General features: G+C 44.3%; 2 protein-coding genes across 4 annotated transcripts in view; one reads left to right on the top strand and one right to left on the bottom strand.

Annotated features, from left to right (window-relative positions):
- Positions 1-23,314, top strand: part of NOD2 (nucleotide binding oligomerization domain containing 2) — a 216,183-nt gene that overhangs the window by 98,992 nt on the left and 93,877 nt on the right. The window contains exon 1 of one of the 2 annotated variants that reach the window (XM_068261576.1): positions 7,991-8,153. The exons of the other annotated variant lie outside the window; for it this stretch is intronic. The gene's annotated coding sequence lies outside the window, so the exon portion shown is untranslated. Of the gene's footprint in view, positions 1-7,990; positions 8,154-23,314 lie in introns of those variants that run through there. 2 annotated transcript variants of the gene reach the window in all.
- SNX20 (sorting nexin 20) lies at positions 1,943-22,032 on the bottom strand. Of its 2 annotated transcripts, none has more exons than XM_068261579.1 (4): positions 21,915-22,032; positions 14,643-14,708; positions 13,034-13,179; positions 1,943-2,751 (listed from the first exon to the last, which is right to left on the bottom strand). In XM_068261579.1, exons 1-4 carry the CDS (start codon positions 21,952-21,954, stop codon positions 2,071-2,073), a joined length of 933 nt encoding a protein of 310 aa, XP_068117680.1. In that variant the 5' UTR covers positions 21,955-22,032; the 3' UTR covers positions 1,943-2,070. The 2 variants fall into 2 exon arrangements, with proteins under 2 accessions (XP_068117680.1, XP_068117679.1); XM_068261578.1 differs by having other exon boundaries at positions 14,643-14,779; positions 21,915-22,019.

The following is a 23,314-nucleotide window of genomic DNA, read 5'->3' as shown; positions in this document are numbered from 1 at the left end:
AGATTTCAACTGTGACTGTCCGGAAGAGGCTAAAGTTGTAGGGTAGGGAGGGAGGGTAGGATCTGAATATTATAGAGCCTTCCTTTCCCTTTAAGCTAGCCATCGTGTCTGTGCTGTCCCCAGTTCAACCTTTTCATCCTGCTAGGTTAAATACCGCTTCGGTAGTCTTCAGGAAGCCTTCAGAGATACTCACATCCCTGAGTACCTCCAAAGCCAAGCGTATCCAGGGCATGGGCATGCGCAGTACAGATGTGCTCATCTTTGAAAGTACTCAGGGACACAAGTAAGTCTTAAGGCTTCCTGAAGACTACTAAAGTGCCAACAGATTGAGGAAGTTTAATGGGAGACGGTGCAGAAATGACGGACAACATGGATGAGCTAAAAGGCTCTATAGTATACCGAGCGTTCTCTCTTCTTAGGTTAAAGTTCACAAAGCTGACTGTCTAATGCCTGGTACACACGATGCAGTTTCCCGTCTGATTGGCAGATCAGATTGATCATTTCCAGCATGTCCGCTCTGCTCCCAATCAAGAACAGCATCAATTTAGTTCAGTTTCTGAAAATCGATATGGTTTTCGATCTGGTACAGATTGGACATGCTGGAAAATATCAATTCGACCCGTCGATCTGACGGGAAATTGCATTGTGTGTACAAGGCATAAGGGTTAATAACGACAAATGAGACTATTGGTTTTGTTGTAGTGTAGTGTGCCAAACCTTTGAATTAACTTGAAAGCTGTAAGGCTTGGTGGTGTATTCTCCACAGTCAGCATGCAACGCATGAGCTGGCGTGGAGGAGGTACACACACTAGCACCAGGAAACAGGCTATCCCTAGTATAGTGGAGGGGAGGACTGACTGCAATAGGAGATTGTGGCGCACAGAGCCGGTGCAGATCTGACAGCCACAAACAATGCTTTCGTTATAACGTCTCAGCGCAAAGTAGCGCTGAGCGCACAAACCAGAACTGAGGAGATCAGGACAGGTAGACAGAATGAACGCTTGCTAGCTAGCGGCTACTTAGCGACAGCAAGCGTCCAAAACCAGACAGACTGGAATGAGGCAGCCAATGCGATGCGGCGATGGCGTGCCTCACAAAGACAGGACAGGACAGTCAGAAAATAGCAGGATTAAGATAGATGAACGTAACACAGATAAATATACAATAAGTATGTTTTCCTAGCGTATTACAATTACAGCTATCAATGAAACTATTTGTAACGTCTGACTAACCTATGTATATATCGGCAATGAACCGATATATGACATAAGCAGGAACGCTGACTAGGAATGGAGTAACACAGGGAACAGGACTCAGAAGGATTCGCTATCTCTTCGCAGAGATGAACGCAATCCACAAACGGTAACAGAACAGGATTCAGAAGGATTCGCTATCTCTTCGCAGAGATGAACGCAATCCACAAACAGGACCAGGAACAGGATAACTAGCTCAGCACGGGTGTTCACGGTACGCGCAAACTACCAAAACGTGCTGGAAACTGACTAACTGAACACAGGATATAAACAGTTCGTGTACGTATACATCAGCGACACTGATGTATCACGTAACACAAATACAAGGAAAATAATAAACGTGCTGGTATGCATATATATTGGCAATGAACCAATATATGATGCAAAACCAGCAAAGTATCTTAATAACAAGAAACACGATCGGGGGCTAAAGCGACAGCAAGGCAGGCTTAAGCTGAAGCTATGAAAACCCAAGGAAACCCTGCAGGAAGCAGATCTTTATACTGAGGTCTTCCAATGGGAGCAGACATGCAGATTCCCACACAGGTGAATGATAATCAGTCACAAGCTGACAGCAGGGAAAGACAGACAAACCTATGCAGCTTGCATGGAAAGACATCAGAACTGCCTGAGCTGCAGCACTACTTCCAGCAATAGCTGCTGCAGCAGCGATCATTACAAAAGCTTAATCTTTGTACCCCAATATCTGCAGTTTTTATTTTAACAGTGATAAACAGATTTTCTTGTAATGTAATTGTTATTAAAAAATTACTAAAATAGTTTGAGTAGAAAATACCAAAACCTGAAACCCCACGCCTTACTCAGCATGCACCCACTCCTGGACCACAATTTCCTTTAACGTCATTTCACCTTCAAAGCCTCTGCTCCCCATTCTTTCCTGAACTTCTAGCTTTTCACGAAGAAACTGGAACTCTTTGCCCAGTTTGTAAGCTATTGTGATCAAAATGTCTAACAGTGCGGCATAATATTTGTGTCGTGGGTGTTTTTGTATCAGTTCCAATGCTTGCAGTCCAACCTCATAGGCTTCTTGGAATTGGTCCATATCTTTATGGCACACAACCAGAGCACAAAGAGTGGGCACTTTCGTGGTGGGGTGGTCTTTGGCCAGTTTCTCCTGAAGACCAAGAATTTGCTGCAACAGCTGTGTGGCTCTGACATACTGTCCACCTCTTATACAGTTGTAAGACTCTTCCAGTTCCGGATTTATAAAAAAATCAATGTATTTCTTAGAATTCCTTACACATCGAATAGCATACAACTCTTCAAGGTATTCTTTAAGGGCAATCATCCTCTTATTAATCATCTCCTCGTTAAGGTTTCCGATCAGGATTTTCTTTGGGAACACAATGTCTTCCATTTCATTGTTGAAGTCTTTTAATAAGTTCCGATGAAGTCTCTCAAAATCAGAGTACCTTCGTTCAATGGAGACCCTTTTCTGATCAAAACTTCCAGTTTTAATGATCACGATCTGGTACATCTGTCAAAAGGAAACATCACAGTTTAGCTACTACTGAAGTGGAAGTCAAAGTTCGGGAAAGGAACAAATCCATTGTTCATATACCGTAAGAAAAATATGCAGTGCATTCATGCATGGATGTGTTTCTGTGTTCAAATCAATATAGTGGAAAACAATAAAGGAGAGATATACCAAGGTGACCACCATGAAAACAGGAAATGTTAGTGCCCGCGGCTAATGAATGATTTGGGCGCCCCATAGGCATCAATGCAAATATCGTTAATACGGTGCCCAAAGCAGAAATTTGGGCACCCGATAAATATAGCTTTCCATATTAGGTCATTCAAATTTTTGAAATGTTGTTTTTAAACTTGCAACATTTTTGTTTTTGTAATGTTTTGTTTTTATGTGCACAGTTTGTTTGTAGGGCGTTTGTGCGGGGGAGGGGGGGTACGTTTGCGGTCAGGGGGGTAGGCATCAGGAAAGGTCTTTGGGTCCACCGGAGGGAAGGGGTTCGTGTTAAGCAAAGCACCATCAGTGGGGGTAGGGGGTTAGGGTTAGGCACCACCGGGGAGGGGGGGGGGGGTTAGGGTCAGGCACCACCAGGCGGGGGGGAGATGTCTTAGGGTTAGGCACCAGGGGGGCAAGGCATCGATATTGGAGGGTTCTGTTTGAGAGTAAGGTTAGGTTAAACTGTAGTAAAATATCGTTAAGATTTTCTACTGTTTTATTATCTTTACAAATGTTTAATTCGGCAATATTATTACGATATATTTTCATTTGTGGTTTCATTTATTGTTCTCAAGTTCTCAGCTTCACCCCATGCCCAGTTTAACATGATGTTTATCATTTATTACAATTTTGGCTTCACCCCATGCCCATTTATCCTTGCGCCTCTATTTCATGCACGCGACCACCACACCATCTCTATCACTTAAAGTATCTGATATACCTTGGGGTATCAACTGCAATCAGCAATTTTATTGATGTGTTTTGTGAATATGAGTGTGGCAAAACTTAAAGGAAAACTATCAATTAAAACTACTTTTTTGTTGTTGTTAATACTCTATATTAGAGTTCACATTACCACTAGTGCTAGGGGCACTTTATTTATTCACCCAGTTCTCCCTCACTCTCTCCTTGCTTAAAAATCATCCTTCGTTCCTCACACAGCTCACAAATATACGTTACTGTGTCACAGCATGCAGTAGACATGAGGAGTAGGAGGCTCATCTGAAGTTAACGTAGCTAGATGTGCTGTAATATTGCTTTAATATATTTAGCAGGGATATGTGTATACACTATTCCTGACTGGCTTGCTTGTGACTTTTCACTCCAGGCTGCATCTACTTTGTAGGCTGTTATTGGGTGCTGTGCTGAGAGAGCGAGAGGCTGTTTACAAAGGCATTATTAGGACCTTTATCAGTCAGAGAAGCAAAGATAATAAACACACATTGCTGGAATCTTTAACCCCTTACCATCTGAATATGATTCTTTCACCAAGGTGATTATTAAACTACTAGTAGGCCTAAGCCTGCCGCTGCGCGCACACGCCTGCCCCCTGGCCCCGTCCACCTCCTGTCCCAACGTCCACCCACATGCCACACATTTGCAGTAGCGCAAGGCATGGACACAGGGACAGGAGAGGATGCAGGGACACAGAGAGTTTATTGTATAGAATACACGAAGGAGTTTATAGCGACCCCCTGTGGAGGAACATGGTCTAACCCTCTAAGAGCCTGACACTTTTGTATCTAAAACAGACGGAGGATTTTACAGCAGAGAGGCAGAGCTGTGTGATGAAGGAAATTGCTCCTAGTACTTGTGGTAATGTGTGCCTTAACATACAGCATTTAAAAAAAGTTGTTTTAAATCGATAGTATTCCTTTAAAGCCCAGTACTCACAATAGTGATGTCGCCCAACAGGGATCATGACCCAATCCCCTAGGTGTTATCGCTGGGTCAAGGCTGTCCAGACATGTAGTCAATCTGCAGGCTAATAGAGCGTTCTGTTGCAATGTGGCCGGGGGGCCGACAGAGCAGCGTAGATGTGACGTCACACAGCAGGCAGGGTGAGCAGGGAGAACAAAGCTATTGGCCATCGCTTGCCTGAATTGATCCACCTGGCAGATTGTTGGTCAGGAGCTGTTGTATACATGCTGGATTATTGGCTGAGGCGGTAGTTATCAGCCACCTCAGCCAACTTTAATCAGCACATATACGGGCCTTTACTTTGCGTGCTCAGAATTAAACATCAAACAAATCTGATGAGATTCTTGTGCACGGAGGACAAAATCCATACACTACTGGCCTCCCTATACTGGGCATCAGCACCTTACTCATGCATGCTCAGTCTGAATGCATTTGTCCACAGCCACTCATGGCCGGAAGACACCTATTCAACTCACACCAAGTCAAATAAGGTATAGAGGGACACTGCGCTGGGATAGTGGGCTGTAGGAGAGTCTAGGGGGCCTCTGGACCATCCAGAAGCTGTTCCAATATTTTTATAGCACCTTTTTCCTGTTTGGACTCAAAGCACTTGCTAGGCAGCCATTAGAGCTCACTCAATATAGCGGTGTTAGGCCTGGAACCCAGTAGGAGCACTTTCCTGGGCGCTTTGTGATTTGAAAAGCTCGTTAATGTAATGCTATGAGTGTGATCCCACTTAAGCGATGTGATTTTATAAAAAAAAACATAGCATTGTATTAGCAAGAGAATTTTCAAATCATTCGCGCTTAGAAAAGGCTTCTAGCGGGTTTTGTCCAAGAACTCCTACTGAATAGGTGCTGGCTTACTGAACAGGAAGAGCAGAGATTTAAACCCAGGTCTCCTATATCAGAGGGAGAGCCCTTAACCAGTACACTATCCAGCCACTGAGAACATTACTCATACAACAGCTTCAATAAACCCAGGGAGCATGTGACAGGTGCACAGGGTGGACCGGCCATATATCTTAAGAACTTGTAGGAGCAATAAAACTGTTTCTAACACTGAAAAGCGGCCTGATTTGGTTTTGTTTTAGATACAGTATTTGACATCATGGAAAAATGAAATCCTTCAGAGAAATAGTTATTTGGTTACTTAAAGGGAACCTAAACTGAGAAGGATATGGATTTTTCCTTTAAAAATAATACCAGTTGCCTGACTCTTCTGCTGATCCTGTGTCTCTAATACTTTTAGCCACAGCCCATCAACAAGCATGCAGATCAGGTGCTCGGACTGAAGTCAGACTAGCTTAGCTGCATGCTTGTTTCAGGTGTGTGATTCAGTCACCACTGCAGCAAAAGTGATCATCAGGAGTGCCAAGCAACTGGTATTGTTTAAAAGGAAACATCCATATCCCTTTCAGTTAAAGTGAACCTCCGGACTAAAAATCTACTCAGCAGAACTGAAAAGGCTTGGTGTTTCTTTAACAGTTTCACAGCATCAGAACTTTGTTTTTCTTCCCAAAACATCCTTTTTAGCTGCATTTTTACCTAAGCTACACCCATCAAAGAAAAAAATGTTGATATTCACGTTGCCTAGCAACTGGGAGAGGCGCTCAGGACACAGGACAGTTGGAACTGCGTCTCATGCTCCCTGTCACCTCCTTTCAACCAAAAAGATGGCTGCCATCATGAAATCAAACATTTACATGTTTTTTTAAAACAGTGTGGGTAAGAGGTTATATTACCTATTTATTTTAATTAACATAACTAATGTAACTTAATGACAGTATGTTTGTTTAGGCTGGAGTTCCTCTTTAAGGATCCCTTTAAAGGACCACTATGCTGTTCCCTGAACATTTCCTGAACAGCAGTTTCAAATTCTAACTGACAAAATAGTGTGCAAGTGAGTAGGGAGGCTGGCTGGTATCTTACTGTTTTGGCAGTTAACCTCTTGAGGACTGCAGTGTTAACCCCCCCCCCCCCCCCCCCCCTAAAGACCAGGACATCTTATACACTTTAAGGCCAAGCTGCAGGGCTGCACAACACAGCACACGAGTGAGTCTCCCCTCCCCCCCCCCTTTTCTCCCCACCAACAGAGCTCTCTGTTGGTGGGGTCTGATCGCCCCCCCCCCCAGATGTTTGTTTTTGTTTTTATAAATATTTTGTGTGTTTTTAATAAAAATATGTATTTTTTTGTGCTTTGAATACTCCCCCCTCCTTCCCCCTGCCAGCCAATCCCTGATCACCTCTGATCTCCTGGAGGGGACAGCCATGTCACACGGCTGTCCCCAGTACAGCGCTGCTGCAGATCGCAGCGCTGTACTATGTAAGTCTCCGCTTGGAGACTGAAGATGCATGCGTAGCCTGCGCGCGATCTCCTGCAAACTGCTGTCCCAGGACTTTACGCCGATTGGTGTTAGGCGGTCCTGGGGCTGCTGCCACGCCCATCAGCGTGATGCGGTCGGCAAGCAGTTAAACTGCTGTTCAGGAAATGCTGTTGAAAACAAGGAAAACCCTGAGAATCCCCTATGAGGAGATGAAATGGCCCAAAACCTGTCGGTTCTGTCAGATTTTAACTGCCTATTTTTTTTTTTTTTTGCAAAAGTGTTTTTTTTTAAATGACCACTGTAGTGAAAAAAGTAATAGGTTAAAATGTGACATAACCAACAGGTTTTAGACTAGTCCATCTCCCCATGGGGGATTCCTTACTGAACGTCAGTTGCTAAGTCTAACTGCCAAAATGGTAAGATATTGCTTGCACAGTATTCTAGCAGTTGGGCTGAGCAACTACCGTTCAGGGAATGCTTTTGGAAACAAAGAGAATTCCCCCCTGAGGGGATGGACTAGTCCAAAACCAGTGGGTTCTGACAGATTTTAACTACTTACTTTTTTTGCTGTAGTGGTTCTTTAATCTGATTAGCCCATGTAAAGTTCTGGTAGAATGACATAAAATGCTTCATTACATTAAGTCCAGTTCTTGATGTTCAATAATCAATTTATTGCAGTAATCCTAAATGGCCACTAGATGGTGCTATCTCATGCACAAATAATTGAACAGGCACTGTTGAATTGAACTGGAACAGGCAGCAGTTTAGCTAACATACAGATTCAAAAGCTTCTACAGAATAGCTGGAGATTCACAATCTACTTCCCTCTACCAAATTGCAGCTGCCCCAGCACCCATCTGCTGTACATCCATTATATGCTAATGCAGGAGTCGCTATGACACAGCATCGGTCTGAGAAGCATATCCACATTATGTGATATTTATTATTAGGGATAAATGACAATGTTGTATGGCATTTAGCTAGCAAATATTGCTTTTACAGGTCACACCAAATCTGCCTGCAGGATCTGAACACAGAGTTGCATGTTCCTGTCACAAGTGCAACATTGTTTCAAAAAGAGAAGCTGCAATGTGGTCTGTTGGCAGGATTCCACCACTGTTGTGAGGCAAGAATACAAACACACATGGGGAATTCCATAGATTGAGTAAGCACCCGGTTTCCTTTCATTTTCTTTAGACATAACTTCCTAAGTTTTCTTTTTTTTTTCTATTAACTTTTCATTAGTGGAACCTTGTACCAATAAAAACCAAACATAATACAATAAGATATATATATATATATCATCCAAGAGGAAATGTTGCTAAGTTGACCATTTTTTTTTTTTTGAGCTTTTTAGTGCAGATGGCGATGCGTGGTATCAGCCACACATAAATTACCTTTTCATAGTCCGAAGAGAGGGGAAAAAAAAAAGGTAAAGGTAGGTAAATAGCAGAAGAAGGGTTGAGAAATAGGAGAGAGAGGGGACTTGCAGTCGTCCCAAGACTGTATAGAGCAGTGAACCTTTCAGAGGCCGAGTGCTCAAACTGCGACCAGCGATCGACTTATTTATCACCGAGTGCCAACATGGCAATTTATATTGAATATTGGCTTCCCGGCCCCATGTGATTCCTGGCCACGCTGGGAGCAAAGGCAGGGGCACCTCTATCCATTTTGTCACTCCAGGCAAGAGAACCTGTGGTGCCCCCCATGAAAATAATAGCAATAAGGCAACGCTGCAATGTTTCACTTGAAAATAATCATAATGCAGCAATGTTTCACAAGAAAATAATCAAAATGTGGCAACCTTTCACCAGAAAATAATTGTAACGCAGCAATGTTTCACAATGACGTAATCGTAATGTGGCAATGTTTCACCATAAAATAATCGTAATGCAGCAATGTTTCACCAGAAAATAATCGTAACGTGGCAATGTTTCACCAGAAAATAATCGTAATGTGGCAATGTTTCACCAGAAAATAATCGTAACGTGGCAATGTTACAGCATAAAGTAATTGTAATGCAGCAATGTTTCACCAGAAAATAATCGTAACATGGCAATGTTTCAACCAGAAAATAATTGCAGTATTTGTATAATTGCAGTATTTGTATAGTGCCTTTCTCCTGTCGGACTCAAAGCTCTTGCGAGGCAGCCACTAGAGCGCACTCAGTAGGCAGTAGCAGTGTTAGGGAGACTTTGCCCAAGGAATTCCTTACTGAATAGGTGCTGGCTTACTGAACAGGCCGAGATTTGAACCCAGGTCTCCTGTGTCAGAGGCAGAGCCCTTAACCATTACACTATCCAGCCACGTGGCAATGTTTCACCAGAAAATAATCGTAACACAGCAATGTTTCACTAGAAAATAATCGTAACGCAGCAATGTTTCACTAGAAAATAATTGTAGTGTGGGCAGCGTTTCACCAGAAAATATTGTAACCTGTAAAAAAAAAAAGCATTTACTCACCTGGCAGAATTCTCGTCTCCCAGTGGCGCACAGCTCCCTGATGATCTGCCTGAAGCCAGCCGAAAGTCCCGCGCTAACATTGGACCAGGCGCCACTGCGAGAAGATCTGACGAGCAAAGCAGGGAGGGGGTGGAGGCGGAACTTTGAAAAGCATCTCTGTGCATGGATGCTAGTCCTGCTCTGCCTCTCTAGACGCACGGCGGCATGCGGAGTTCTAGGCGGCGGGGGTAATAAAGATTAGTGGTGGTGGCGGACACAGCATGCGTGCCCACAGAGACGGCTCCACGTGCCGCCATAGGTTCGCCATCACTGGTATAGAGGATATTAAAGAAAGTGGAATTTTACAGATATACCACTTGTGGCTCTCTCCAGGCACAAATCACCATGAGGGGAAAGATATTTTCTTTTTTTTTTATGGTTACAGGCAGGGCTGGATTTACCATAATGCACTACAGGTGCCTGATGATGGAGAAGCAGCTCCCTCCAACCCCCCCCAATGCCTCACTCCCTCTTTCCCTAGGCAGAATCCTGAGCAGAGCGCAAATGAGGTTACTCACCCAGCTCTCTGCCTTCCACTGATGAGATCTCCCTTCAGTCTGGGGCACCTCTAGCTACTTAAAGTGAACTAAGCAGCTCCTGGCTTCAAATAGCTGCAAGGGCTGCCATTGTTCAGAAGCTCAACCCGATGTTTTACAACTAGCATTGTCCAGGCTAGGTGTGAAATTCTTCAACTGTAACTGATGTTTTCTGTTTGAAGTACAATGGGGGTTTGTTTGTGGTCAGTTAAGTCTAATGAGGTGATTTCTTATCTGTGTTCAACAATCTCCTGCTCAGGGACCGCAGGTCCTTTGTGGACGGACAAAGTGGCTATTTTAACCCTTAGATGTAAAAAAATGAGGTAAATTGAAAGTTTTTTTAATAATAAACCACATTTTTAGAATGCATTTTTAATTTGCTATAGAGCTGCCCTGGGTGTTAAAAATGATGCTCGGTTCACTTTAATATTGTGAGGGTACCTCTGGCTACCTGATGCTAAGGGGCACCTGTAGTTACCTATGACGGGCAAGGGAAGTAAGGGAGAAGTGACAGCTGGGCCAGTCAGCACACTTGCAGTGCGGTTCAGCGGGAGTTTGTAGGTTCATGGAGGGCAAGGTCTAGGGTGCCAGGACATCTGTGCCTATAGGCTCCTGTGATGTAAATCCGGGCCTGATTGCAGGTGTACTTACCTTTTTAATTTGCATTAAATACTGCTTTGGATTGCTTTGTATATCCTCCATTTCATTTTTTTTTTTTTTACGAAACCTAAAGGTGCCCATACACTCGTCAGATTGGCAGCAGATAGATAAGAAATGCATCTGATGATCTATCTGATGCGTTTTTAGAACATTTTTTACCAGGATAGAATTCCAATAGATTTCAGTTTGAAATCTATTGAAATTCGATCTGATGGCATTTTTTTTCCATCAGATTTCCATTAAGGCCAATGCAAACTGATAAACAATCTCATCAGATCGACCTAAATTTTCCATCCTGCCAGTTCGACAGAAATCCATCGAAATCCATCGAAATCGGCCATCGATCGGTCGATTGGCCAACCGATTTTCAATCGATCGATCGATCTGGATCGATCGGTCGGCCAGTAAATCGGCTCAGTGTATGGGCCCCTTTAGTATTGGAGATTGACAATTACAAGGTCAAGTACCCTCTGACCCCTACTAAAGTACTCCCTGGGTACGTGCAGCATGCAACCTAGAATGTAAACGCACTGTAAATCCCCAGTTACGGCTGTGTGTTTAGGAATGTAGCCAGGCTATCTTCACAGATTCTATCACCGTCGTCCTCTGTACTGAGATGTTTATCAAACCTGTTGTGCAGGTATCATGTCTGTTATCCTGACACACATCACCAAATAGGAGGAATTCAGGGAGAGGCAGGAGACGCTCTCAGATAGGCCGGCAGATCCTCAGGGTCTTATCACACTGTGCATTTTGGACAGAAGTGCGCAGAGGACCGTGAAGAATGGATCTTTTAATGCTAGGTACACACCATACAATTTGTTAGATAGATAGTTCGATAGATAATTTCCATCATGTCCCATATTATTTTGGATTGTTTTTCTGGTTGATTTCTCATAGAAGTGAATGGAAATCGATAAGAAAAGATAAGGGGATTGAGCGGAAAATCGAATCAAGAATCGGTTGAACGGAAAATCGACCGAAAAAATGCATCATGTGTACCTAGCATTAAGACAACTATCTTAAAAAAATAGTGAAATTTTAAAAGTACGCATAAAATGTAGATTTCTCAGAATAGATCCACTATAAATGACTTTTTTCCTATGGTACGGTCACTTACAGTAGATTGTAAAAATTCTCTCAGGTCTGACAGGTGTAAGACAAGGCTATCTCCTCCTGAGGGTATTCTAGGTAAGTCTATTCACAAAGGCACTTTTTGTATGGCAGTTCCTTAGTACGACTGCCAAAACAGTGTGCTATTGAGTGCTTATATAAAGATTAAAGAGAATACTAAGAATCTCCCACTAGGAACTGGACTAGTCCAAAATTGTCAGATCTGTCAGCTTTTTACTACCTACTGTGAGTGACAGCAATTTTTGTCTTGTACATTTAAATGGGGGCAGTGTTCAGTTCCTCAGCTGCAGAGGACAACTTATGCTATACATGCTAGATTCTTGGCAGAATTTGCCCTTACCAACCTTTCTCTCCCAACTTACCCAAATCGGTGAAAAGGCCAATTGGCTAGTGAGTGTTTAAACCTCTTGCAGCAAATAATGTTAGAAGAACAAACATTTGAAAATGATAGATTTCATTCCTACTGACCGCCAAATTCATCGAATCCCCATGGGAAATCCTGACATAAACGTTGGTTTGCCATTCTGCCTCCGAACCATTCAAGATCGCCTCTTGATCCCCAGCTGGCACTCCTCTGTCACTTCCCCTGCCTGGGATGTCTGCTCACTCACCCCAACAGGAGACAGGATGACGTCACTGCCCAGGACACAGCAGCGCATGCTGGCTGTAATTTAACCTAACTGAGGGCCGCTCTCCTCCACATTGCCCATCCAGTCCAGCTCTGTGCCTGCTGCTGTGCAATGGACCGCTATTTCAGCCAAATTGAAGGCACCTTGAACAATTGTGAACAGCTGGAATGCAGTGTGAAAAACAATTTTACATTGGTAGAGGAAGTGTAGTAAGAAATGTTCAATCTATTGGACATGTAAAGGACGACACGCTTCGGGGGACTTACTCGCTTCTTCAGGTCAAAATATACAGCCTCTAACTTGAGCAACGCAGATTTGGAGTGACTTTAAGATCAGTGGGCGGGGGGGGGGGGGGGGGACAGAAGGTTGCCTACTTGTAATCAGACGATCCAGCACGGCGTACCCACAAGGACGCATTCAGGGACACAAGGACCTGAAAATTTCCAACAGGAAAACAGGTTTATGAACTCATTCACCATTGAGAACTGCCATCATTAATGCCTCAATGATGTTGCCTTTCTTATATGAATCTCAGCTGTATTCTGTGTGAAGTCATCTGAAAATATTTTAATATATTACATTACCACAAACTTTGAGAGAAAATCCTCAGCAATGCGTGCAGACTTGATCTGGAAAAGCAGTTTTTCTGGCAGGTCACCGTATTTCTCCTTTATCCAATATAGCTGTAGTTCTTTTGTAGTCATGAGGTGATGCGGCCGTGGTGGGGAACCTAGTCATATAAATAGTGTACTTAGTCCAAGACAAAATAGCGAAGCATAGGGTGCATGGCACTTATCTAAGAATGATGTTTGTATGTATGAAACACATGGATCAGATGATAGATTTGTAAGCCAAGCCGGGCCTAGGTTCTCCACCAAAAGGCGGAAATTCCAAGGTTCCCTTTCCCACCCCCTGAATTGTGCTTTTCCCTAGTGTAGGTAGCAGACATAGCCCCAGTACTAAGTAGGTTTCACTTCCCAGTATAGGTAGCCAAATGTGCCCCCAGTATTAGGCGAGCTCCCCCCCCCATTGTAGGTAGCCAGATGAGCCCCCAGTAATTAGGTAGCCCCCTTCCCAGCTTTGATAGCCAGATGAGGCCTTAGTGTTAGGCCTGGAACCCACTAGAGCATTTTTTTTAAGCATTTAGGGATCGCTTTAAATCGCTAGCGATTTCCCTAAACGCTCTGCCAATGTAAATGGATGAGACAGATTGCACTGGAGTGATCATGATTAAGGAAATCGCAATCGCAGGACATGCAGAAATTTGGGAGCGTTTCCATTCTATTGTATTGTATAGGAGCAGGGAAATTGCTTGCAAAACGCTATCACAAATCGCTAGCGATTACTATGGCGTTTTGCGCTTTCCAGGCCTCAGGCAACCCCCCTTAATTTAGGTAGCCAGATCAGCCCCAGTGTTGGGCAGCCCCCTAGACTGGGAAACCCACATGCAGTGTCGCGAGTGGAGCCTGTAGTGCTGCTTAGCTTACTCCCCTCACTGGGAACTCAGCCATGTCACAGGCTAAAGATAGGGGGTCCTGGTGAAAGGTGGCAAAATACTGGCTTATGTTGGAGAAACATTGGATAATTATGTGAAGGAAACACTGGCTAATTTAGGTGTAAATGCTATTGTTCCTAGCCACCTGTTTGAGTGACATTTTACTTACTGTATATTGTGGGAAGAAACAAGGACCCACCGACTTTAGGCTACACTGTTGCTAGGTTACTTCTAGAGCTTTACATATCACTTTTTTTAAAAAAAATCACGGTGTTGGCTCTGGGACACTTAACAGACAATTGAAGCAAGAGGGATATAGAGGCTGCAATACTTATTTCCTTTTAAGCAATACCAGTTGCCTGGTATATCCCTCTCACTTCAGTTGTCCTTTAAGACTGCGCATTCTGTCAGACTAAAAAGGACCAGGGTTCCCCAAAATCAAGGAGGTGTCATGCCTGTTCAACTGCCTGAGGAAGTGGGCTGTGTCGCACGAAATGCATTGCAATTATTGGAGTACATTATTAAAAAATATATTTTTGAATTATTTATCTTGTTGAATCTTCTATGAGGAGGTGAGTAACTCTTCCCCTATTTATAATTCGAACATTGTTTTATCATTTTGGCGCCTCTGTATTTCTGATACAAGCCCCAAAATCAAGGAATCGGAATGTGAGCATGTGGTATACAGTCATACTTACCGTCACTCTTTTTACTAAGATCTTCATCTGTTTCTTCATTGACCTTATTCCCAGAGAGCCCCACCTCTAGTAATGATGGGGAATTACAAGATATTAGTGCTTCATCCTCTACAGAGCCTTCAGCACTCATTCTGTCCCTGCAAGACACACAACATGGTTTCTGCAGTGTTTGCACAACAAACAGCATTTATCAATGCAATTTTCTAATCCCTGTCAAAATGTGTATTGCATTAACCAAAATAATAACCTTTCACAACAAAATATATTTGGGTGTGCCCTACTACACTCACCAACAGTTCCCAGGAATAGGTGTCCCAGTATAGGTAGTCAGGAATAGGTGCCTCACTATAGATAGCCAGGGATAGTTGCTTCAGTATAGATAGTACAAGTGTATGGGAGAGCAGGCAGGCACTCGGAGTGATGCAGTCAAAAACAGATATAGTACCCAGTACACTATGTGCTCAAGACTATCAAAGGAGAGAGTTCTAAAACAGTCAAAAAGACATGAGAAAAAAAGTCTGGCACTATAGTGTTTATTGTGCAAAAAGATGTCACATATAGTGAATTAGAGTGCATCAGCAGGCATGATATGCATTGATTGATCATGCAGTGAGACAAACACACATACCGTCCATCATGGTGTCTTCAAATTCGGCTGGGTACAGGTGGGAGGCAGCGGTGGTGGGTGCCACTAGGTGCACGGCCTAACGACCGTTTCGCATGGCTTGCGCCAGGCTTTCTCAAAGGTAAAATGTGCAACAGTGCTGGAAAGGCAGCGAAGCTTTTTAAAGTGCAGCTGGCGGCACTTCCGGTTCGCCATAGTAAGCCACGCCCCCTCCGGAAATGAGAAAAGCTCATGCCCTATAACCTATGAGCGTGGTGGAACGCATTTGGTTACGCATGAAAAAGCTGCGTGTACGCGTCAGAAAATGACGTAAGCATCATGCCCGAAGCCTGCATAACGCTCTTAGAACGCAACATTGGGAGTGAGCGGGCAACAAGAGGTGGCCAAGAGTGGGGGCACAGGAGTTCCCAAAGGGGGTCACTAAAAGGTATCAAGGATCGAGGAAGCATGCGAGGTCTACGTAATCGTTTAGACCCAAAGGACCCATAGCGTCAGTACGTAGGATCCAAAGCGCTTCTTGTCTGAGCAAGAAACGGTCGTTAGGCCGTGCACCTAGTGGCACCCACCACCGCTGCCTCCCACCTGTACCCAGCCGAATTTGAAGACACCATGATGGTATGTGTGTTTGTCTCACTGCATGATCAATCAATGCATATCATGCCTGCTGATGCACTCTAATTCACTATATGTGACATCTTTTTGCACAATAAACACTATAGTGCCAGACTTTTTTTCTCATGTCTTTTTGACTGTTTCAGTATAGATAGCCAGGGATAGTTGCCTCAGTATAGATAGGCAGGAATAGGTGCCTCAGTATAGATAGGCAGGAATAGGTGCCTCAGTATAAGTAGGCAGGGATAGGTGCCTTGGTATAGTTAGCCAGGGATAGATGCCTCAGTATAGATAGGCAGGATTAGATGCCTCAATATAGATTGTCAGGAATAGGTGCCTCAGTACAGATAGCCAGGATTAGATGCCTCAGTATGGATAGGCAGGGTTAGATGCCTCAGTATGGATAGGCAGGGTTAGATGCCTCAGTATAGATAGCCAGGGGTGGGTGCCTCAGTATAGCCAGGGGTAGGTGCCTCAGTATAGATAGGCAGGGATAGATGTCTCAGTATAGATAGGCAGGGGTAGGTGCCTCAGTATAGATAGGCAGGATTAATCCCTTAGTATAGATTGGCAGGGATAGGTGCCTCAGTACAGATAGCCAGGATTAGATGCCTCAGTATAGATAGGCAGGGATAGATGCCTCGGTAAAGATAGGCAGGGATAGATGCCTCGGTAAAGATAGGCAGGGATAGGTGCCTCAGTATGGATAGGCAGGGATAGGTGCCTCAGTATAGATAGGCAGGGATAGGTGCCTCAGTATAGATAGCCAGGGGTAGGTGCCTCAGTATAGATTGCCAGGGGTAGGTGCCTCAGTATAGATAGCCAGAGGTAGGTGCCTCAGTATAGATAGCCAGGGGTAGGTCCTTCAGTATAGATAGCCAGGGGTAGGTGCCTCAGTATAGATTGGCAGGGATAGGTGCCTCAGTACAGATAGCCAGGATTAGATGCCTCAGTATAGGTAGCCAGGTGGAGGGAGGATGCAGCAGCTTGAGGAGTCATCAAATACTCACTTCGCCTCGAACCCCATGCTGCATCTACTTACTTCTTCCTGTTCTTGCGTTCCATCTCACAGAAATAACTCTTCGAGCCAGTGCTGGTTGTGCCACTGCGCCTCCCCATGCAACATGTGGGGAGAACAAGCAGGCCCCTCAGGGGGCCCGGTCGCAGAGGCAACTGCTGCAACCATGGCCCCTACGCCCCTGTTCATGGACCTAAAAAGGTCATTGCCATTTTCAAAATGGAGGATGGAGAATTCCATTATCACAGTGGGCAAACAGGACACAGGAGAGGAGAAAGAGATTGATGAGTAGATTACACGGAAGGCAAGTATGACTTATGTATGTTTATTTTGACTTTTCATTTTCAGTTCAGGTTTGCTTTAACCACTTCAGGATTCTGCGTACGCATAAGTACGCCCCTGAATCCTGAAGCGGTTTCCATGGAAACGGCCGCTCGTATGAGCGGCCGTTCCATGTCAGTTCACGGAGGGTGTCTCCATATACATCCTGCGAGCCTACGATCACGGCTCGCTGGGTAAATGTAAACACGCGGGGAAAATCTTCCCCGCTGTTTACATACATACGGCTCTGCTGTAGAGGAGATCGGCGATCCCCGGCCTCTGATTGGCCGTGGATCGCCAGCATCTAATAGGCTGAAGCCTATCTGAAGCGGAGCAGGACGGATTTCCATCCTGCGCAACCCATAGTGAAGAGGGGAGGGAGGGAAGGAGGCAGAGGGAGGAATAGCGCTGCGGAGGGGGGCTTTGAGGACCCCCCCGCTAGGCACAGCAGCGCGGCGGCGGCGATCAGACCCCCCCAGCAGGACATCCCCCTAGTGGGGAAAAAAGGGGGGAGGTCTGATCGCCCTGCCTGCTATCTGATCTGTGCTGCGGGCTGAAGAGCCCCCGCAGCACAGATCAGGCTGAAATCCGCAAATCCGGAAGTGGTTAAGTGACAGGGATCCAGGAAAAAAGTATAATTTACAATCAATTTTACACTGAGAGAAATGTACATCCTACAGTACATGTCTACAGTACATGTCTACATGTACTAGGGTTGTCCAAAAAGTAGCAGCCATTTGGGTGAGGTTAATTTCTTCTCTCCCCCTCATGTTCTGTTATTATATGACGTTTTGGATGGTCTCTAAATTAACAGGCACAGCTAAGCAGTGCATCTTAGCAGTGCATTTCAGATAAGACGGCAAGTTGTTCGGCTTATAGGTCTAGAAAAGATAATCAGTTAATGAATAACACTCTCCAAATGTTGTTTTTTTTCTTTGATCCATGTGTAGTTCCCGGTTATTTCAGATGTGCTGTTATAATTTGTTTGGTATACCTTATTTTTTGTTACATTTGTGGTATTGTTTATATGTAACCTTTTTAAAAATGTTCAATTAAAAAAATGTTAGAAAGAAGAAAAAATTCTCTCCCTGCACCGCTTGTCACATGACTGCAGAATGCCAGTATCTGTTTGTTCAGCATTTTTAAGAGTGTACGTGAAGGGGAAAAAAGTGCCTCAGGAGGAGGAAGCCTCTGGCTCTGGACCCTAAAGAGGCTTCCCCAGTCTCCATCTGCCCATCCATTCCAGTGCTGGGAAATCCACTGACAAGGGTTGTCAGCAGTCCACGCAGTAGCGGCTTTCCCTAGGGCTCTGACGGAGATAGCCGAGCCTGATCAAGTCCACTTTACTGCGCTTGCATACTTTTCTTTTACTGTTTGCTTCCTTCTATGCATCACACACGATGCGAACAACCCCCCCCCCCCCCCATTGTGTTCCTACTTTTACAGGATGTGCAACGTCCCAGTGTGAAACGGCTTGTTCCCCATATTTACGCTGTGGGCAACACAGGTGGTTGTCGCAACGCATGCCACTTGCACTGCTACGCGATTTTCCCCAATGAGGTTGCAATTTCCATTCATTATATTTTTGGCTGCAACCATGTGTTGTGATTCCACAGTGAATTGCAATGTATGGATGGAAACATTGGACAGTGCAATCTGTGCACTTCTGATAACCCTGTGTATCGCATCCCTTTGCATTGATAAATCAGCTATCAGCAATGCACAAGTGGGGAAGGGAACTAAGTTTTCTGTGAACCGCATTGTATTTTGCAAGACGCAAAAGCAATGAAAGTCTTTGGAAGGTTTCACCCTCATTCCAGGTACATAATTCGGCGTACTTGCCGAGTAAAGCTGATTCTGATTCATTGTGGTCAGTTGGAAGTATCCGATCTGATGTAAGGAAATCTATGGGTGAAGCACTGTGTGTAAACAGAGCACAGTGCGCAAGCATGGACCGATGGGAATCCCAGTGACATACTTCCTTGTCCAGCAGGGAGTACCTCACTGAGCGGCACTTTGCTTATGACCCTGCGCACCGTGAAGCTGGGTTCTATGTGTGTCTTTTTTGTGCTGCAGTGGGATGCGGCAAAAGCATTGCATCCCACCGTAATCAGTTGTAAAACCGGCCTCAAACGTAATATCTGTGACTTACAAAATCACTAATACCAGCTTTTAGCTTTAAGCCCTCTCCTTAATGAATACCAGAGCCTATTAGGAGAAGCGGGGGAGCAGGCACGTGTGGGGACCTGTACTGATAGCTACTGCTCCCCTCCCCTGTTCTCCTCTGCGCCCCCTTCTCCTTATCTAAAGACCTCCGCCAGAGTCAGGTCTCACTGTGCAGGGGCTTGCACATGTCCCTCAGTGTTCGACCGCCGCCGGGAGCGCTCTGTACATAATGTAATTGTGACACAGCACGATGGCGTAGTGGTTAGTGCTCTAACCTTGCAGCACTGAGTCCCCAGTACAAATCCCAGCCAGGGAGCTATCTGCAAGGAGTTTGTATGTTCTCCCCGTGTCTGTTTGGGTTGCCACCGGGCACTTCCCTTCCACATCCCAAAAAGATACACATAAGTTAATTGGATTCCCCCTAAAATTGGCCCTAGACTACGATACATACACTTCACAATACATACATTCTTACATAGACATATGACCATGGTAGGGATTATATTGTGAGCCCCTCTGAGGGACAGTTAACTGACAAGACAATATACTCTGTACAGCGCTGCAGCAGATGTTGGCGCTATATACACTAAATAAATTGATACATCTACATAGACTCCCAAAAAATGTCAGATGGATCTTTTATTGATTTTGACCAAAAGTGGATCGGCAGTTGCTTGGGCAGGATGGATAATTTAGGTGGATTGGGGGCGGAGCAGGAGCATTTGCAGATCGAAGGCCTATAGCTTTGCACTTAATCGAACAGTGCAACTCTGCAGTTCGATCCATTTTCAATAGATTCCCTGCTGGAACTTATTGGAAATTGATGTGCAGCGTGTGGCAGGAATGGATTCCTTCTGAATCGATTCTTTTTAGAAAGGAATCAATGGTTTTGGAACATTGGATGGAAATCTATAAGTGTATGTGGATTAGTTTATTCCATCTACGGAACACCAGATGGGATTTCAGATAGGCGACAGTATACTCTTGTATGGTAAATGGTTAATTTTAAAGAAACCATAGGCTCTTACACATGCTAGGAAAATCTTGTCTGAGATGATCGTTCTGAAAGGTCTCAGTTGAGTACAGCTATGACAGTCTTGTGACCGGATTGCTAAATGACAAGTGACAAACTAGTGCATTGTTTTCTTTACTGACCCACTAAGCAGGACTCTGCTTGATTGTCGTCTTCCTATAGCCAAACAGCCTGTCTGTACGGTGCTCATTAGCTAAAATGGTAATGTCATCCTAACGGCCCAGGGACGATCATTAAAGCTTTGTACACACGCTAGATGGCTCTCGGATGAAGTAGCCAGTTGTGTGCGGCGGCCCGAAGCAAAGCCAAGAGATACGGAGTGCCCTGCTGCCTCAGCCAATCCCCTGCTCAACCCGCCTGCTTATAGCGGTTACAGTCGTCCAAAGGATTTATTCCCAGTCACTATGGGTGACAGCAATTGTGTGGTATATGCAACTAGAGAGGCCTTTTCCACTGTAAATCACAAATGCGCTGTGACCTGTTTCCAATTTGCAGATTTTTTCAAACGTGACCTTCCATGTGTTGCAGCAAGATTTTTTGTGAGATCATCGATACGTAAAATAAGGGGCAGGGCTTCATGCCGCATAGGTAACTTGCATAGTACCCCACTTACTATGCTATTTCCCTGCACTCTCATAGACCCCAATCTAACCGCAAACGCAGAGAAACTGCAGCAAGCGGTGCGATTGTGTTTAGGTTAAAATCACAGTATGTCTGATTGTAGCAGTACAAACGGGGCAATGCGATTACACTGATAATCGCCACCAAGCGTCCGTGTGAACTGGCCCTTATGCAAAAAAAATTATTTTACTTCTCCAATTGAAAAGAAATCGATCTAAAAAAAAAAATGAATGTGGCCACTTTAAAGGTGCCCATAAACAGTACAATTTTTCCTTCATATTCAATCTTTCGATGCGATTTTTATGATTAAATTGTATAGAAAACTGTGCTGTGTGTGGCGCAAATCGATGTGAAATGATTCTGTGGTCGATTGGAAAAGCCAAAAACATCGATCTGAAAGTTGGATTTTATGATCGAATCGGAATGTAAAACCTTAAATCAGTCAGTTAATAGCAACAATCGATAATTGCCTCAAAAGATTGAATCAGAAGGACAAATTGTACCATTAATGGGAACCTAATAAGGGTGGTATTTACTGAAAGTATAGGAGATCTATACACTCTATACATCTTATCTGCAGTGTTTCCTATCAGGAGCAGTGAGTCATTGTTATAGTGATCGGTGAAATAAGTTCTTAGTAATTACACAAGTTCCTCCCAGTCCTATCTAAGTAATCACTCTATAATCAATGGTATGAATGGTGAGTCTCATTATTCACAGTGTAGCTGCCAATGCCATTCAGTAGGAGAGGCTCTAGTCTCCTCAAGCACTGCATGCAAGAAGCAGGATAAAATAGCTGCAATGTTAGATGCTGGATAGTAGTTTCATTTTCCAGTCAGGGTGCTCACTGACACAGGACAAAACCTTGTCTCTTACCTGTTACTGAGATTGCGTCCAAGAAATATTCATCTGTCATGTCCAAGTCTCGAACGTGATGTTTGTTTTGTTTTTTCTCTGAGAACAGAGCAGTTCTCTGCTGTCTCTCACTGCTTGTCTGAACAAAAAGCAGGAAGTTGCAGCCTCTGCTTCCTTCATTTAAATATACAATGGGCTGGGGCTGTTTACCTAAAGCTTTCTCACAGTATCACACTGTATGCGAATGACATCTGGCATGATGAAAATGAAACTGGCCCAGTTTTGAATGCAGATAGACAGATATTATACAGTGCTGCCCATAATTATTCATACCCTTGGCAAATTTTGACTTAAAGTGAACCTTAAGTGACAAAAATAAATTGAGTTTTACTCACCTGGGGCTTACCTCAGCCCCCTGCAGCTGATCGGTGCCCACGACGAGTCGCTCTGATACTCCGGGTCCCGCCGGCGGCCACTTCCGGTTTCGCTGTCAGGCTGGGAAGGCGGCCGTTCCTACGCGTTCCCAGCCAAAATAGCACCCCTATGCTATGTGGCCATATGGCCGCATAGGGGTGCTATTTTGGCTGGGAACGCGTAGAATCAGCCGCGTTCCCCAGCCTGACGGGTCCTGACGGCGAAACCGGAAGTGGCCGCCGGCGGGACCCGGAGCATCAGAGCGACTCGTCGTGGGCACCGATCAGCTGCAGGGGGCTGAGGTAAGCCCCAGGTGAGTAAAACTCAATTTATTTTTGTCACTTAAGTGCCTCTTTAAAGTTACTTTTATTCAACCAGTAAGTCAGTAAGTACTTTTTTGACTGAAAATGACATAGGTGTCTCCCAAAAGATAAGATGATGTACAAGAGGCATTATTGTGGAAAAAAATGTCTCAGCTTTTATTTACATTTGAGCAAAATGTGTCCAGTCGAAAATTATTCATACCCTTCTCAATAATCAATAGAAAAACCTTTATTGGCTATTACAGCAATCAAATGCTTCTTATAATTGCAGGCCAGTTTTTTGCATGTGTCCACAGGTATTTTTGCCCATTCATCTTTAGCAATGAGCTCAAAATCTTTCAGGTTGGAGGGTCTTCTTGCCATCACCCTGATCTTTAGCTCCCTCCACAGTTTCTCAATTGGATTCAAGTCAGGATTCTGGCTGGGCCACTCCAAAACGTTAATGTTGTCTGCTAACTATTTCTTCACCACTTTTGCTGTGTGTTTTGGGTCATTGTCATGCTGAAGTGTCCACTGGTGCCAAAGGCAAAGTTTCTCTGCAGACTGCCTGATGTTGTCATTGAGAATCCTCACATATTGCTCTTTTTTCATGGTGCCATTTACAGTGATTATATTCCCTGGTCCATTGGCTGAAAAATAACCCCAAAGCATTAGATTCCCACCACCATGTTTGACAGTTGGGAT

The sequence above is a fragment of the Hyperolius riggenbachi genome, chromosome 11 (genome assembly GCF_040937935.1).
Source record: "Hyperolius riggenbachi isolate aHypRig1 chromosome 11, aHypRig1.pri, whole genome shotgun sequence".
NCBI classification, from domain to species: Eukaryota; Metazoa; Chordata; class Amphibia; order Anura; family Hyperoliidae; genus Hyperolius; species Hyperolius riggenbachi.
The sequence above is the reverse complement of the archived record's forward strand: the minus strand, read 5'-3'. Positions and strand labels throughout refer to the sequence as shown.

What these genes read in the sequence shown, in the direction of transcription:
- SNX20 (XM_068261578.1), bottom strand. Translation starts at nt 14,772, where the DNA reads ATGAGTGCTGAAGGCTCTGTAGAGGATGAAGCACTAATATCTTGTAAT. An exon ending in TCTTAGTAAAAAGAGTGACG is followed by an intron (nt 13,180 to 14,642) that starts GTAAGTATGACT and finishes TTATATGACTAG; the next exon opens with GTTCCCCACCACGGCCGCAT. An exon ending in ATTTTCTCTCAAAGTTTGTG is followed by an intron (nt 2,752 to 13,033) that starts GTAATGTAATAT and finishes TCCTTTTGACAG; the next exon opens with ATGTACCAGATCGTGATCAT.